The sequence below is a fragment of the Lichtheimia ornata genome (genome assembly GCF_029851405.1).
Source record: "Lichtheimia ornata isolate CBS 291.66 chromosome Unknown scaffold00068, whole genome shotgun sequence".
NCBI lineage: Eukaryota > Fungi > Mucoromycota > Mucoromycetes > Mucorales > Lichtheimiaceae > Lichtheimia > Lichtheimia ornata.
Window position 1 is genome coordinate 89,679 of NW_026695388.1, and position 14,292 is coordinate 103,970.

General features: G+C 43.2%; 5 protein-coding genes across 5 annotated transcripts; 1 reads left to right on the top strand and 4 right to left on the bottom strand.

The window, feature by feature from the left end:
- Window positions 1–940: 940 nt before the first annotated feature.
- O0I10_010339 (uncharacterized protein) lies at window positions 941–2,371 on the bottom strand (the record flags this gene model as incomplete). Its single annotated transcript, XM_058490321.1, has 1 exon — window positions 941–2,371. The coding sequence occupies one exon, from the start codon at window positions 2,369–2,371 to the stop codon at window positions 941–943; it is 1,431 nt and encodes a 476-aa protein (XP_058338917.1).
- A 768-nt stretch (window positions 2,372–3,139) lies between these two features.
- Window positions 3,140–7,163, bottom strand: O0I10_010340 (uncharacterized protein; the record flags this gene model as incomplete). Its single annotated transcript, XM_058490322.1, has 17 exons — window positions 3,140–3,592; window positions 3,657–3,848; window positions 3,926–4,219; window positions 4,283–4,444; window positions 4,510–4,770; window positions 4,832–4,936; window positions 4,992–5,018; window positions 5,085–5,321; window positions 5,385–5,438; window positions 5,494–5,625; window positions 5,678–5,885; window positions 5,942–6,012; window positions 6,063–6,278; window positions 6,337–6,552; window positions 6,604–6,698; window positions 6,750–6,942; window positions 7,002–7,163. The coding sequence occupies 17 exons, from the start codon at window positions 7,161–7,163 to the stop codon at window positions 3,140–3,142; spliced, it is 3,078 nt and encodes a 1,025-aa protein (XP_058338918.1).
- Window positions 7,164–7,184: 21 nt separating this feature from the next.
- On the bottom strand, window positions 7,185–9,212 carry O0I10_010341 (uncharacterized protein; the record flags this gene model as incomplete). The annotated part of the gene is made up of 12 exons (XM_058490323.1): window positions 7,185–7,289; window positions 7,340–7,469; window positions 7,529–7,692; window positions 7,752–7,831; window positions 7,891–7,990; window positions 8,040–8,150; window positions 8,211–8,312; window positions 8,368–8,448; window positions 8,508–8,604; window positions 8,687–8,803; window positions 8,886–9,063; window positions 9,128–9,212. The coding sequence occupies 12 exons, from the start codon at window positions 9,210–9,212 to the stop codon at window positions 7,185–7,187; spliced, it is 1,350 nt and encodes a 449-aa protein (XP_058338919.1).
- Window positions 9,213–10,298: 1,086 nt separating this feature from the next.
- On the top strand, window positions 10,299–12,210 carry O0I10_010342 (calcium/proton exchanger; the record flags this gene model as incomplete). Its single annotated transcript, XM_058490324.1, has 8 exons — window positions 10,299–10,670; window positions 10,802–11,182; window positions 11,251–11,271; window positions 11,333–11,511; window positions 11,563–11,693; window positions 11,757–11,800; window positions 11,865–12,038; window positions 12,100–12,210. The coding sequence occupies 8 exons, from the start codon at window positions 10,299–10,301 to the stop codon at window positions 12,208–12,210; spliced, it is 1,413 nt and encodes a 470-aa protein (XP_058338920.1).
- A 748-nt stretch (window positions 12,211–12,958) lies between these two features.
- On the bottom strand, window positions 12,959–14,186 carry O0I10_010343 (uncharacterized protein; the record flags this gene model as incomplete). Its single annotated transcript, XM_058490325.1, has 9 exons — window positions 12,959–13,017; window positions 13,111–13,186; window positions 13,251–13,335; window positions 13,397–13,508; window positions 13,577–13,614; window positions 13,672–13,706; window positions 13,826–13,912; window positions 13,986–14,044; window positions 14,120–14,186. 9 exons carry the CDS (start codon window positions 14,184–14,186, stop codon window positions 12,959–12,961), a joined length of 618 nt encoding a protein of 205 aa, XP_058338921.1.
- Between the last annotated feature and the right edge of the window lie 106 nt (window positions 14,187–14,292).

Below are 14,292 nucleotides of genomic sequence, written 5' to 3' on the forward strand. Positions count from 1 at the left end.
GAGAGGGCGTCGTGTTGGCCAACGAAAAGGAGGAAGAAGACGACGTTCAAGATGTGGTCGGAGACAGCTACCGTAAGTGTGGAGTATAATAACACATACAACAGGGCACAGTAATACTGCTGGTTCCTGAACTTGGGAAGGAGAACAGTCCCGTGATCATCATCATCATGTATCTTTCAATGACAAGAAGAAGAAGATATCACCCATCATCCATCACCCCCTTGCAGATGGCTGTGCTCTCTTTGTCTCCTTTTCGCACTGGCCTTTTAGTCTAAAGTTTCTTTATTCACCCCCACTTCATCATCATTGTCCTTCATCTTTATCACCACATTACATACATAAACAAAAAGAATGAAACCACCATCAAGGCAATCATAAGATGATGCATAAAAAGAGAAGGAAAGGAAAAGTGCATTAACCGTTTTTGCGAGCTGCCCGTCATCATGCTGATGATATCAACACGTGAGCAACAACACTGATGCATCTGATGCTGTCGTCGTTTATCATGCTGGGGAACCCTGTTTGATAAGCACCAACATTATGTATTACGCCAAGATGTGAGTAAGCTCAAGGTATACCAATGAGACGTATGTACACACATAATTATCCTTGTGTATGTATGTACACGCCACAGCGCTAATAAATCCACCATTATTGTGGTCCCCCTTCTTACCATCCACCATGGTGCAACTAGTCTACGGTGCACAATGCATGTCTAGAAGGGAGAGGATTTTCTTTCGTTTCTAAAATACACTATTCTAAATTTCGTCTAGAATGCTTTCCACCAAATAGTGCTAATAAGGGAGCCAAGTAAAAAAATGACGCTACGTGTACTAGAATATAGAACAGAGGAGGAGTGTATTTTGTGTAGATTAATGTACAAATGCAATAAAAGGGAAGCAAAAAAAGGGGAAGGTGTAACAAAGGAATGTAAATATATCTACAAGGAGGAGGAAGTGGATGAAGGTAATGATGATAAAATGGTTTCAGTTGAATGCAACTTGTGATTCCGTTGACTGATATAACCAGAAAAGGTGCTTTTTGGTGTTGGGATGAAATAATCAGCGTGTGATGCTACCTCTGCATCCACTAGTGGTAACAAAAGTGGGTCTGCGATCGCTTGTGTAACCTCTGGGAAATCGTGTAGCGTGAATAAGCACACAAACTCTGCATAGAGATCGGCCAATTGCGCCTGTGGACGCCGAGAATCCGTCGCCATGTAGATCAACCTAAGCCTAGCGTGAAGATGCTCCATCGATTGTAGCTCCACACACGCTTCCAAAACATCTTTTCGACTTGATAGCCCTTGCAAACGTGCCACCGTTTCTTTCATAAATCGATCCGTTTCGTGTTGCTGATCTTTATCGTCATCGTCATGTGGATGTTCAAGTGCTCGTCTAATTGCTGTACGTGTGTTGCTTGCCTGTTTACGAAATACGCCATCACCTTGCCGCATATGTACACTAGTAAATGAACCATCGGTGATGCTCACTTGTTGTTCTACATTAGCATCGCTTCTTTCTGGTATAGCACCAAGCTGTGAAAGGATCACGTTTGTTTGCTTCAAGACATCAGGATGCGATAAGCCCATTTCATGACGTAAATAGTGTCTTGCAGAATTGAGCTCAGGGTCGCTGAGGCCTAGACGATTGCTTCCAAAGAGGGAACCAAAAAGAATAAGTTGTTCAGGGCGATCCATAATGTCTTCCAATAAAAGACGTGAGTCAAATTGTCGTGTTGCTGATACATCATCGCGATCGAGGATTTGATATGAGTATCGGCTGGGGTCGTGGATACGATAAATGGTCTTGATACCAAATTGCTTTTCCAAATTTTCGGTATGCATATCGTCACGTTGCATGCTGTCAATACCGAGATGCTCAAAAGGTGCAAGATCAAAGATGCTGTCAACTGGCATAGGGACGTAACGGCGATACTCTGAACATTTGGTCGAAATGCTATTGTTGGTAGGGCAGTTGGCGACAAGGTATTCAAGATCGTGTGAGGGTCGCCAATAAGTAGCCTTGCCCAAATTAAGCTCTGGTAATAACAGGGTACGGTTCAAGGCCTTGGCAATGACAGCAGCATTGATTAGAGCAATACGCTGGTTCTGAAGACCGGAGTGTGGAAGAAATGAGACATATTGTTGATCATGTTTCAGGTGGGATGGGTGGTCTCGACTTGGAAGATTGCTCGTTGTATTATGATGTTGCATCCAGCTTCTCCAAGTATCGTCTGTGCTATTGTTGCTAGGTGTCATCAACGGTCGTAATACGCACATGTGAATGATGACCATAACAGCTATCAAGAGCAGCCCTGCAGTGCCTGCTGCTGAAGGGCGGTAGGGTGATGGTATTATTGCTCGAGACATTCGGGGTGAAAGAAAACTAAAGAATGCGATCTTCATTTGCCTTTATACGTGCTTTTTCCTCATTCAACTCCCGACGACCTAGCCCAATAGTTCGGATTACAGAGGGATCGACGCAATGATATGATGGGACTTACATACTCACCTGCCACGCCTAGACACAACCATAAAAAGTTTAGGGGGGTTTTCTTTTTTACGCTGAACTGTTTGGGACTTGATATTTCTATTTCATCTTGGCAAAAGCTACTAGTCATCATCATCATCACCGCCCCCCAACACACCCATCATACATCTGTCAGCGTTTATTCACTGCACACAGCTATCTTGCATGGAGATAGAAAAAAAAACCTTACTTTTACCCGCTCCTTCGCTTCCGAAATTTCATATCGCCTATTAAACGCTTTTCATACCACCTTGTTGTAGGCCCTTTGTGTATGCGGTATTACATCTTTATTATGCATGTGTGTGTATGCATACGCCCTCTTGTTATTCCAAAGTTAATGACGTTAATGTGATGCTACTTGTCGTGAAACATCTGCCAAGACTGAAGAGGTGGGACGAAAACGACATGTGCATTTGAATATGGGCCGAAAACGAAAACTGGTGAAACGTCAAAAAGGGATGTGCGTTTTTAAATTCTCTTTATTAGGTTGATTTCGCCACAGTTGCATTAACCAATTTTGATCTTCTGAGTTAGCTACTTATCAAGCACGAGCTTGGATGGTGCCGCTCATCATACTTTTTTGAACAATGTGTCAATGAATGTCGACTTTATTCGTCTCGAGTCAATGAAAAAACTTTACCCTGGGGAAAAGAAGGGCGCCCTAAACCAAGCCGCTGTTTCTTGCGAGGTGGTTTCCCTTCGGCAGATTCTTCTTTTGATCCTTCATCTTGCTGCTCAATCATCTTCACATCATCGTCATCATCATCATCGTCATCGTCGTCGTCATCATCGTCACATATTGAAATCACAGGAGGATTTGGTTCCACATCGTTTTTCTCATCATCCGTTTCGCTATCGAAATCGATCTCCATGGTAACTTCATTGTTGTTTGATTCATTGTTCGTTGGTGGTATCACTTTTGGTGCCTGAGATGGTCGATGTGAAGTCACCGAATGACCTTCTTCATTGTCCTCATCTTCATTGTCAGTGTCCATGTCATCGCTGTTCATCCGATCGCTATTCAATTCATCCCCTTCATCATCCGATTCTTCTCGAGGAAGCTAAAATATCCATAAAAGTATCATTAATTGCCATGCGCATTCAATCTATACCCATCCAATATACCTGTGATTGTACTTCCTCGCCTCGAAGATCTCTGTGCTTCAATGAACCCATGAAAAAGGCGTCGGATGGCGCATTATTCTCTGTCAATAGCATCTTGACTTGGAAGATAACGATCTCCAGTGACCTCTTCAACGGCGGCACATACGTCGATAGTTGTACATCCTTGATCACCTTGACATGTGAACAAATAATCTACGTAGCACACAAGTCATCATTAGCATAAATCACCTTTCCATTCACACTCATCCTCTCTCTCTTATACAACGTACCTGCAGCGCACGTGTGCTCTTTTGGAAGTCTTTGAGGATATCAACAATCTCATTCTTGTGGAATCGGAATACATTGGTAAAGAAAGGAATCGAGTGCTTGGCAAATTGATCGACAAACGAGCGACCTGTCTTGAGTATCATTCCAAAAAGAGCTCGCTGATCCTTTGTCTTGGTATAGCTTGTGATGTGGCCAAAGATTTTGACAATCTGCGAATTTTGGACAAGTATCACCGATGCATCCTGATCCGTTTCTTGAAGAAGGTGCAATGCTTTGACAGTTTGGTTGATCATGGCCTATAAAGGAGATGGTATCGGTTTCAGCGCACATCCACACATGTTAACTAGTCACCATCATACCTGATAATAAGAAAGCACGGTGTCTGTTCGAAGCAATGGATGCTCTTCAAGGCTTCCGTTCTCCTCAAAGGATTCCAATACATTGTTCACATAATCGTGCAACGTAGACAATGGGTCCTGATCCAATTCAATGGCCTGTTCCAATAGGTACGGGATCTCTTTCTATTTTGGGTATCTTAGTAACCTAGCAACAACAACTTGCCTTTTTTCCTATCCCCCTTTTTTACCTTGATATTACGCCAATCAAACCAATCTTCCTTCAAAATGCCTGTGACAACGCCGTGTGCATTCGATCTTAATGCATCACCAGCTCCAGAAAGCTCCTTGATGCGCATGAGTGTTTTGAAGAGTATCACTGCCGTAGTTGCCTCTGGCATATTATCCGAAAAGCGTGCAAGGTACTTGAAAGCTTCTTGTGCCTTTGTCGTGAAGGATTGTGATTGTGTGTTCTCAACAGCAAGTCGATCGGCGAGTGCGCCAAAAACGGCCTGTAATTGAAACCAAATGGCATTAGCTGATTGTATCATCCGAACCATCCATCCAACTCACCTCCAAGATGTTTTGATTTTCAGGGTTACCAATGTCAGGCCAAGAAAATAGCTTGTAGATGATATTGAAGATATTCGCTGCACATTGGACAATAGGCTCAGCACCCTGTACAATGATATTAGATCATCGGCATAAAAGAAACTATGGTCATTTGACTTACAGAATTGAATCTCCCCGATTGAGTATCCTAAGCACACAATGAAACGATCAGTCAGCTATCCTTGCGCTGTATCAAATGGCAATGGTAGCGTACCTGTAATTGAATATCTTCATACAAGTTCTCGAGTCGTTGTAGGATGGTTGGAAGGTGTACGACGACTTGCTTCAACAGATCATGTGAATTGAGCCTGAGCAAATATGATGCTTGATTCTGGTAGCGTTGCTTATCATCGGTGGCCTTCTTTTTGCCGAATGGATTGGTAGGCGCTGGCACAATTTTCTTTTCAAGCTTGTTGTACAGATCCTTGAGGATGTAATTGACCTCGTCGTACTACATTACGCAACATGTTAGCTAGGATTGCCATTTTTCCCTTGTACCCTTGAATCATCTTACCTCGAGATTTTCCTGATCATTGTCATTCTGCTCGAGGATAGCAATCACGTCCACCTAAGTATTGATGTCAATTAATAAGATGCTCTCAAAAGGTGGAAGGCCGACTCACATTAAGAGCTCGCATGAAAGGTCTCAAAGAGTTGACAGAGTCAAAAGATGGGGTATTCGTGCTTGTCTTCTTCAAAGCTGGTTTTGAATCAACATCGGATGCATCAGGTACTGGAGAACGAGGCGTGCTAGACTTTACAAGGTATAAGTTACCATACCCAATGCTTAAATTTGCTGTTGCTTACCGAGCTAATGCTGTGCAATGATCGCATGCTATCTTTTCCTTCCATATTGGACATTGAATGGAACTCCAAAGGCGTGTAAGTGCCCATCGCTTTGATGAATTCTTCCAGCAAGGCTTCAAATGACAAGACATTCTTGATGCGCATAATCAGCTTGCTGTGGTCATCTTCATCCTCGCTCCGGCAAAAGGCGTTCAATAGCTCTCGTAGCCTAGGATAATGTCCATCAGGATGACTGGCTCAAAATATGGAATGGACACGACTCACCAATTGATTGTGTAAAACAGCATGTCGCACGCATTTTGCATCTCATCGGGCGGCAAATCTTGGATCAACTCCTTTGGACAAAAATCAGCACCTCATTACCTAATCCATAGGCACCACATACCTGTACATCATCTTCATCCCATTTGAATAAGATAACACCGCATCCTAGTAACGCATCGATCTCGCTCAAATCATTGTTGTTGTTCACTCTCTCGTAGGTTTGTATCAAGTTGAAGATGGGACATAGCGTGAGCATCAGCCTCCGTTTTTGCCGTTCATCTGAAGAGCACACGATTGGATAAAGGCCAATAAGAATAGAACCTTCCTCATCCTCATCCTATGATAATCATCATGCTTAGCTGACCATTCTCTCAAACGTATCAATTACAACGTACCTCGCCATTCAAGTTGATTTGATTTTGCGGTTTGAGGCATAGGTCCGATCGTTTGCTCTTGTCCTTGATCACTTGTTCCCCTGAGTCAGCGTCCACAACGTAATCTTCGGTGAAGCAAGTTGTAAAATTCTCCTTGATCCATAACTGCAATCGCTTGTCCAAATCATCGTATTCGACCATATATGCAAGTTCATCATACATGAGTGCCAGACAAACCTATCCATGCATGTTAATCATTGGTCCATCCAACGTGTGATTTGAACTTACCGGGTATTCGGCACAATTACGCATGATCATTTGGAGCATTTCAATGGATTGACGTAACAAAGGATGTCGATTGGGTTGCTCAATGGATAGCCTGCCTAGTAACCACCATTATCAATTTGAGCTTTTTCTTCCATAGTAGAACTTACTTTGAGTACTTGATTCTGCAGCTGAGCTGGCATTGCAAAGGGCATCCGATCCAAGAACCTTGATAACGGCTAGGCACCCCACCACGCCAATCTTTTTGTACTTTTCACGTGGATTTGACAGCTGCTTGCGAATCACAATCTGAATCTCGGACCAAAGACTGGAATGGCTGCCGTCATTGTCTTTATCTGATGACTATTTATGATGATTGTAAGAGCACGGATATCATATGGGAATAAGCTTTGCGCACTCACCGTTAATGCAAGCAAGCTGAAGATATTAAAAAGCGTCCTGATTTGCGATAGCGATAGGTTGTCCAAGTAATCGAGAATGCCTTTGATGAAAACGTCGTATACTGCCATATTGTTGACATCGGTTTCGGCAAGATGGAGGAGAACATCGAGAGCAGCGTCCATTTCTGCTACGTAAAAACTGGGTTAAGGTGATATCTCAATATGGATGTTGTGGTAGCTGTTCATGGTAAAGAGGAAAAAGGATATTGAACCACTGCCAATGTGGGTGACAAGGGAGCCAACAATTTCCTATAGTCTGTGTCAATATAAAACGTGGATGAGTAGCACAACCAACATACCTGGCGATGATAAGCGTCACTGGATTTGAAGGCATTGATATAAAGGGCGTTTGAACAAGGAGCGATGACATTGGTTTGCTGTGCGGATCGCAAAAGACTCTCGGCCAGCGATAAAATTGCGTTCCAATAACTAATAAATCCACATGTTGGCTCACTCATCCGCTGATGTCTTTTTTCCATCCAGCTTACCCAGTCAAGCCATCAGCATGATGAAGGATGACATCCTGTAGCAATCGTGCAGTGATCAAACCACCAGTGATCTTTTTCCGAAAGAGAACTTCTGCCTTCTTTTTGGTGGATGTCATGGAATAAAGGATAACCAGCACGAGCACGTCAATAGCCTTGTGTGCATCCTGCATGACATGATCATTTAGTGCCTGTTTTCACCCGCCATCATTTGTGAGGTTCTTACTTTGGTCTCCAATGCGGCTATAGACTTGAACCAAGAATCACAGACATATTTGTGGAATTGAAGGCCATGCTTGATGGATTCTATGTAGACATCTTTGTAAACATCCCATTATCCTTGCACACTTTTCACTCTCACTCACCCAAAATCAATCCTTGTGCAGCGTTGGCTGTGCGTTGCCGAGCATTCTGAGGCCTTTTAAGAGATCGGAAATCGAGCTTCTCTCTGATACCATAAATGACCTATCCAAAGGGTTAATCATCATCGCTACAGGATCCCACGTTGACATACCAAGTCGATTGTATTCGGTGATACAGTTTGTAAAAGAAACTTGAGGATAACAGCAAGGTCGTCTTGTTCAGCTTGTTCCAATCGGTCCAACACTGTATCTCGCACATCTTCCTATAGATTGGCATTAGCCATGTGTATGCGTAATACCAAACACCATCCTACAAGTCTTACCAAGCTTTCCGAATGCGATGTGAGATTCGATAATGCGTCAAGGATGGGTACAGTCAACTCGGAATTCTCGTTCATAAGCTCTTTCAAATACACCACCATAGCCTATTCAATGATCCTTTGTCAGCATCTTGTCGTTGGCCAGCAAATGTATAATTACCTTGTGTTCGGTATCATTGATAATGTCTGGTAGTGAAGTGATGATTTCATGTTGGATAACAGGAGGCGTAATGTGAATGATCTTTACAAGAGAAAAGATTGTCAATATCAGAAGGCAGGATAAGCGTCATCAGCATTTACCTCGATCAGCTTTCCACTAAGGGCTTGTGGATCAACGATGTATTCGGACCATCTTAATTGGTGTAGGATAAGGCGTGCAGTACATGTGCTCGATTGGCTGTATACATGAATGCGTAATGCTGTGAGTAAATCCATGCATTTGATTTGGTCGTGTAACATGCATCATTGTTGTCACTCACTCGTTTTCCAGCTCGTCATAAAACTCGGGCAATCTTTCCAATAAGTAACCGATAAGATCCTTTTGAAGAATATCCACTTGTAGTAATGTCTTTGCAACGCTATCGAATGAGGTGCTCCTGGTAAAAAGAGGTGGGGGGATGCATGTATCAGGGCCTGATCATCTACTGCTGCTGCTGCGCTTGCGATAATCATGCTTACCGTGTCGATCGACGTGCTTCTTCGGATAACGTTGCTGGTAAGAGGAACCTTCTAAACGTATCCAAGTCTAATAACGTGTCGTTCATGCTCTCAAAGAAGGTCGTCAAGTTGTTGGGGTATTGGGCATCGGAGCGAATCTTGATTGACAGGTCGCGACGAAAGAGCACAGGCTCACAAGCTATTATTGAATTGGCAACCCCATTCAGCACAATGGTGGATAATAAATCGGATGTCGTGCGTACCAAATACTGCTGGGGCGTCATTGTCGTCAACAGCAAGGACACAACCGGAATCTCGTAGTGCTTGAAGGAATGCCGTTTCGACCATGGTTGAACAAGAAGAAGCGCGTAAAGTCAGACGCGTGAATAAACGCGACCTTGGTTCTCCCCCTCCCCCACCACCAATTCACGTGACTTTGGCGCTATCCTTGTGTTGAGCTTTTGCTATTAGATTTACCCCACTCTACCACTACTTGGAAGTTGTAATTTGCCCATACAAAATGCATTATTTATTCTTTAGCTACCCAAAAGGGATGGGATGGATGGATGAGATGTCAATGATGAATAAACACATGCTTGCTATGGCTGGGTTTCCATTCATGCAGTAATATTACTTTTACGTGGTCGGATTTTGACATTGACAGCAGCAACGAGATGCCAAGTGAAATACCTGCAGGGATTTAGTCGATGAGATGCATCATGTATGTACGTGTGTGAGTGTGTGTGTGGTCTTTGCACATGACACATCCACAATCGGACAAGTGCCTTGATTTGGTGTATGTTGTTGTTGTTGCTATAGTGAATGCTTTGCCTGTGTGATACACCCTCATCAATGATGATGATGCACCACACATGAGCGGCCATTAATAAAGTGGGCTGGATCACCACCACTTTGGGATGTCCCTTTCCCTATGTTATATTTATTGCGTAACGTCAATGTATGTTTATCTTTCTCGGGATACACAACCCGGGTTCTCTGCATGCAACGATGTCATTTTGTCATGGATGTGCATCAGGTTGCATGTATGTCCCCAGGTTACGGAAACAAACAACCAGCCACCACGAGGACATGAAAATTCATTATCTCACACCTTGACCATGAAATCGGTAATACATACGCAACTAGGTGCAACAAAGACACACACACAATCACCCACTTTTGTATGTCGACATTTATAGCTTGGCAAAAAAGAAGTTTCCGGCCTTCTTTTCAAGAGCCTTGGTGTCACATCAACTGAGTTATGATCAAGCCACGATTATCCCTCTCAAAGTGGCGGCTGTCTTTTTGGCAGCAAAAGGTGATGCCTTTTCGGGTTAAAATGCCTGCTTTTATATATAAAGCGTGTACCTCTTCTCCGCCTCGCATCTCTTTCATCAACTTTTTTGCCTCTTTTTGAAACTTTTACTCGCCATCATGGAAAAGCAGCAAATCGATCCTCGTGATGGTGAATCTGAAGTAGCCATTATGGGTGACTTACCAAAGCCAATCCAAAGCGAAACGACTACACACGCATCCACCAGCAACTTGCCGTCGTCGTCAGCTTCAACGTCAGATCAAACTTCAAATGATGATGAATCAAAACCAGAACCTACCATCAAGCAAGGTCTTATCAGCATCGTTAAATCATCATGGATCAACCCATTGGTGGTCTTTATCCCTTTTGGCATTGCTAGTCATTTTGTATGGAGTCCCACTGTGACATTTATTCTCAACTTTATTGCCATCGTGCCTCTGGCCAAGTTATTAGGCTTTGCCACTGAGGATATTGCTCTGCGTACGGGCGAGGTAAATTTAACCAAATGAAACCCAACCAATACCAAAACGTAGTACATCATGTTTTATTTCAAACAATGTTGTACACGCACATACACACGAGTGCCACAGCTCACGTTATTTTCTCGGGTCACATCATATAGATCATCGGTGGGTTACTCAACGCCTCTTTCGGTAATGCCGTCGAGTTGATCATTTCAATCATTTCTCTGAGCCAGAACCTGGTGGTGGTGGTCCAGGCTTCCATGTTGGGATCAATTCTTTCCAATTTACTCCTCGTCCTTGGCATGTGTTTCTGGCTTGGCGGTATTCGTTTCAAGGAACAATCCTTTAATCCTATCGTCGCTCAAACGTCCGCATCATTACTTTTTATCGCAACGACCTCCTTGCTCCTTCCAGCAGCATTTTATGCTTCCGTTGGATCTACAGAGTCCGCTGAACAACTCACATCCGATATCCTCAACATTTCAAGAGCCACATCTATCATTCTACTCGTTATTTACTTTGCATTCTTATTCTTTCAGGTAAAATCACATACATCATGGAAACAACATCTTCATCAAAAGTACTCACACATCATCTACCTATATAGCTTAGAACGCACAAGGATTTGGTATGTATACATAAATCATCCATGAGAAGGAAATGAGTCATTTATATTAATCATGAAACAGTTCTTGGCACCTCCTCGTGAAGCTCGCCGTGCATCATACCAGCAACGATCAGGTACAAGCCGAACCATGGAATCCATGTTGATCGCACGAGAACAAGGACTTGAACAACCTGCCCGAGCTGAAGATGATGATGAGGAAGAAGAGGAACCACAAATGCCATTTTGGATGGCTATTGTCCTGTAAGTATGACAAGGAAAACGCATGTGCAGATTTACTCACTTTGGCCAAAGCCTTCTTGTCATCACTGCATTGGTAGCCGTATGTGCCGAATTCCTCGTGTCGGCCATTGAAGATGTGGTGGAGCAGTGGCATATCAGTGAGACCTTTGTCGGTTTGATTCTACTACCCATTGTTGGTAATGGTAAGTACCATACACAATCTTCATGTATGTACCAATAGAGGCTAATTAACCTTGGATGATTAGCTGCCGAGCACGTTACTGCCGTCACTGTTGCCATGAAGAACAAGGTAAGCATGAACAATGACAACAACAAAAAGACATCGATGATGCTCATTGTGCATTCATCCATAGATGGATCTGGCATTGGGTGTGGCTGTCGGAAGCAGCATGCAAATTGCTTTGTTGGTGACACCTCTCATGGTCATCATTGGCTGGGGTATGCAAATCCAAATGAGCTTGCTCTTTAATGTCTTTGAGACCGCGGTGATGCTCATCTCGGTTGTCATGGTCAATTACTTGATGATGGTAAATATGAGAAAACTGGATGCTGGAAGAACCACACAGCTAACAATGCGTGTTACAATAGGATGGCAAGAGCAACTGGCTTGAAGGTTTCATGCTTTTTACGCTATACATCATTTTGGCCATTTGCTTTTATTACTATCCAGATGCAGCAGCAGCAGAACTTGGATCTTAATTCGATATTACACTTAGACTTGTACATACATAATCCCTTTCTATATCTCCTCCAAAATCATATAAAGCAATTTACATTATGTCATACTCACAATGTTGGGGTTCATTGTCTCTTTCAAATGTGCCACGTGGGCTGTTTATTTATATTGCAGCTTGATTTGGTAGCATGCGAATCGGTTGCCGTACATGTAACGCACAACGTCAAGGCAGTGTATTCGGTCCGCCATACATCACCCTTAGTGAATCATGGTATTGAATCCAGCGTATCCCTTTACTTGGGGTTGCCATGCCAACCAGGAGATAATCGGTATCGCATTGAAACATGCTGATAAAACCCAATGCGATGACGGCTATCCATTGTGTATTCATAATCTTCAAGTTGGCGTAATCACGGACCCAAATGATACTTGGGGATCGCCTTGGCTTGTTGCATCCACATGTCTCGATGTAATGGTGAAACACGTCATATACAGCCATCACTTTTGTTTGTTTATGGACATGAATCTCGATCTACGATCATGAAACTACAATAGCTCATCCACGAGTGGCCGTACAGGTTCATCATTATCATAAAGGCATCAAAGGGAGCAAATGCAATGGTATAAAGTATGCTGGAATAGTAGATGATATTGTAGCCAAAAGGATAAAATGGAACTAAAGCAGAACAAGTAAGGGTAGTGTATATGTAATGTAAAACAAGAGGAATAGAGTCGAGTATAGGATGATGAGATGGTGTTGTTGCTATTGTTCTAACAGGCACAAGAGCTGGATTCGGATGCATCAGAGTTGTTGAGATCGACCTTTTGCACTATATCGGGATGAGATGTAAGCACACACCATGTGGCAAATAAGCGCAAATGATCGCCATATCGTGAAAGCACGATTTGCAGCACACACTTACTTTGTTCCTTGCCATCCGCCGATTGCGATTCCATACCAGGTAAGGCTTGTGCGATCCGTCGAAAGAGTGTTTTCACCTAAACAAAACACATCATGTTAAAAACTTGTTGTATAATGCATGTTGCCTGTTGCTGTACTTACATTATGGCCAGCTTTGGCGCTGGTCTCGATAAACATGACGTTGAGCTCCTTGGCTTTCTTCTCTCCTTCTTCCAATGTCACCGTTCTATCGATCCAAAAGTGAGCTATTCAATCCAATTCCATTTGCTTATCATTGATAGGGATACCTCTTGTCATTGAGATCGGTCTTGTTGCCAACAAGGACGATGATGACTTCGTTGCCACGTTCAGCGCGTACATCGGCAATCCACTTTTCTGTGTTCGAAAACGAGTTCCGACCTAGTAAAATGTGCAACCAAAACCAGTTGAGTTTGACTCTGATGGAATAGGTAATGCATTATACTTACTGCTAATGTCATAAACCACCACCGCCACTGAAGAATCACTATGTAATATAAGAATTAGAAGAGTTTCATCATATAGAAGGACGTGTGATAGTTACCGAATGTAGGATGGGATCAAAGAGCGGAAGCGTTCCTAAAAAGAGATGGAGCATTAATACGGGGGTGTATTGGATAAAAGAGCACACAAAATGCAGGGTTAACATGCAAGTGGCTCCTTATACACGCGCGCGCCCAATCCAATCATCCAAGTACCTGTCCTGCCGTATCCCACAATTGAAGGCGCACTGTACGATCTTCAAGGTACATGGTCTTTGAAAGAAAATCGATACCGATCGTTGCCTGAAAGTTACCAGCCCAAAATGTCAGATGCATGATCCATCCCCCCGTTTGATAGAATAAAGGATATGCTTACCTGATACGTATTGTCAAAGGTGTCATACATGAAACGTGTAATGAGTGAGGTCTTGCCAACTACAGAGATGGTGGGGTGGTCAATGCCAAGCATGAGGACCATTGTAAAGAAAGAAAATGACAAGCGAAACGTACCGCTTTGTTCACCCAAGAACACGAGCTTGAACTTTCGTAGGGGATTGCTGAATTCGGGACTTGCCATGGTATGGGAAAGGGTATGAGGCGATGTGATAGAGTGATAGAGTAGAGAGAAAGGGAAGAAAGAAAACTGGAAAGCAAAGAAACCTTGTCGAGGTACCGGGTGTGCT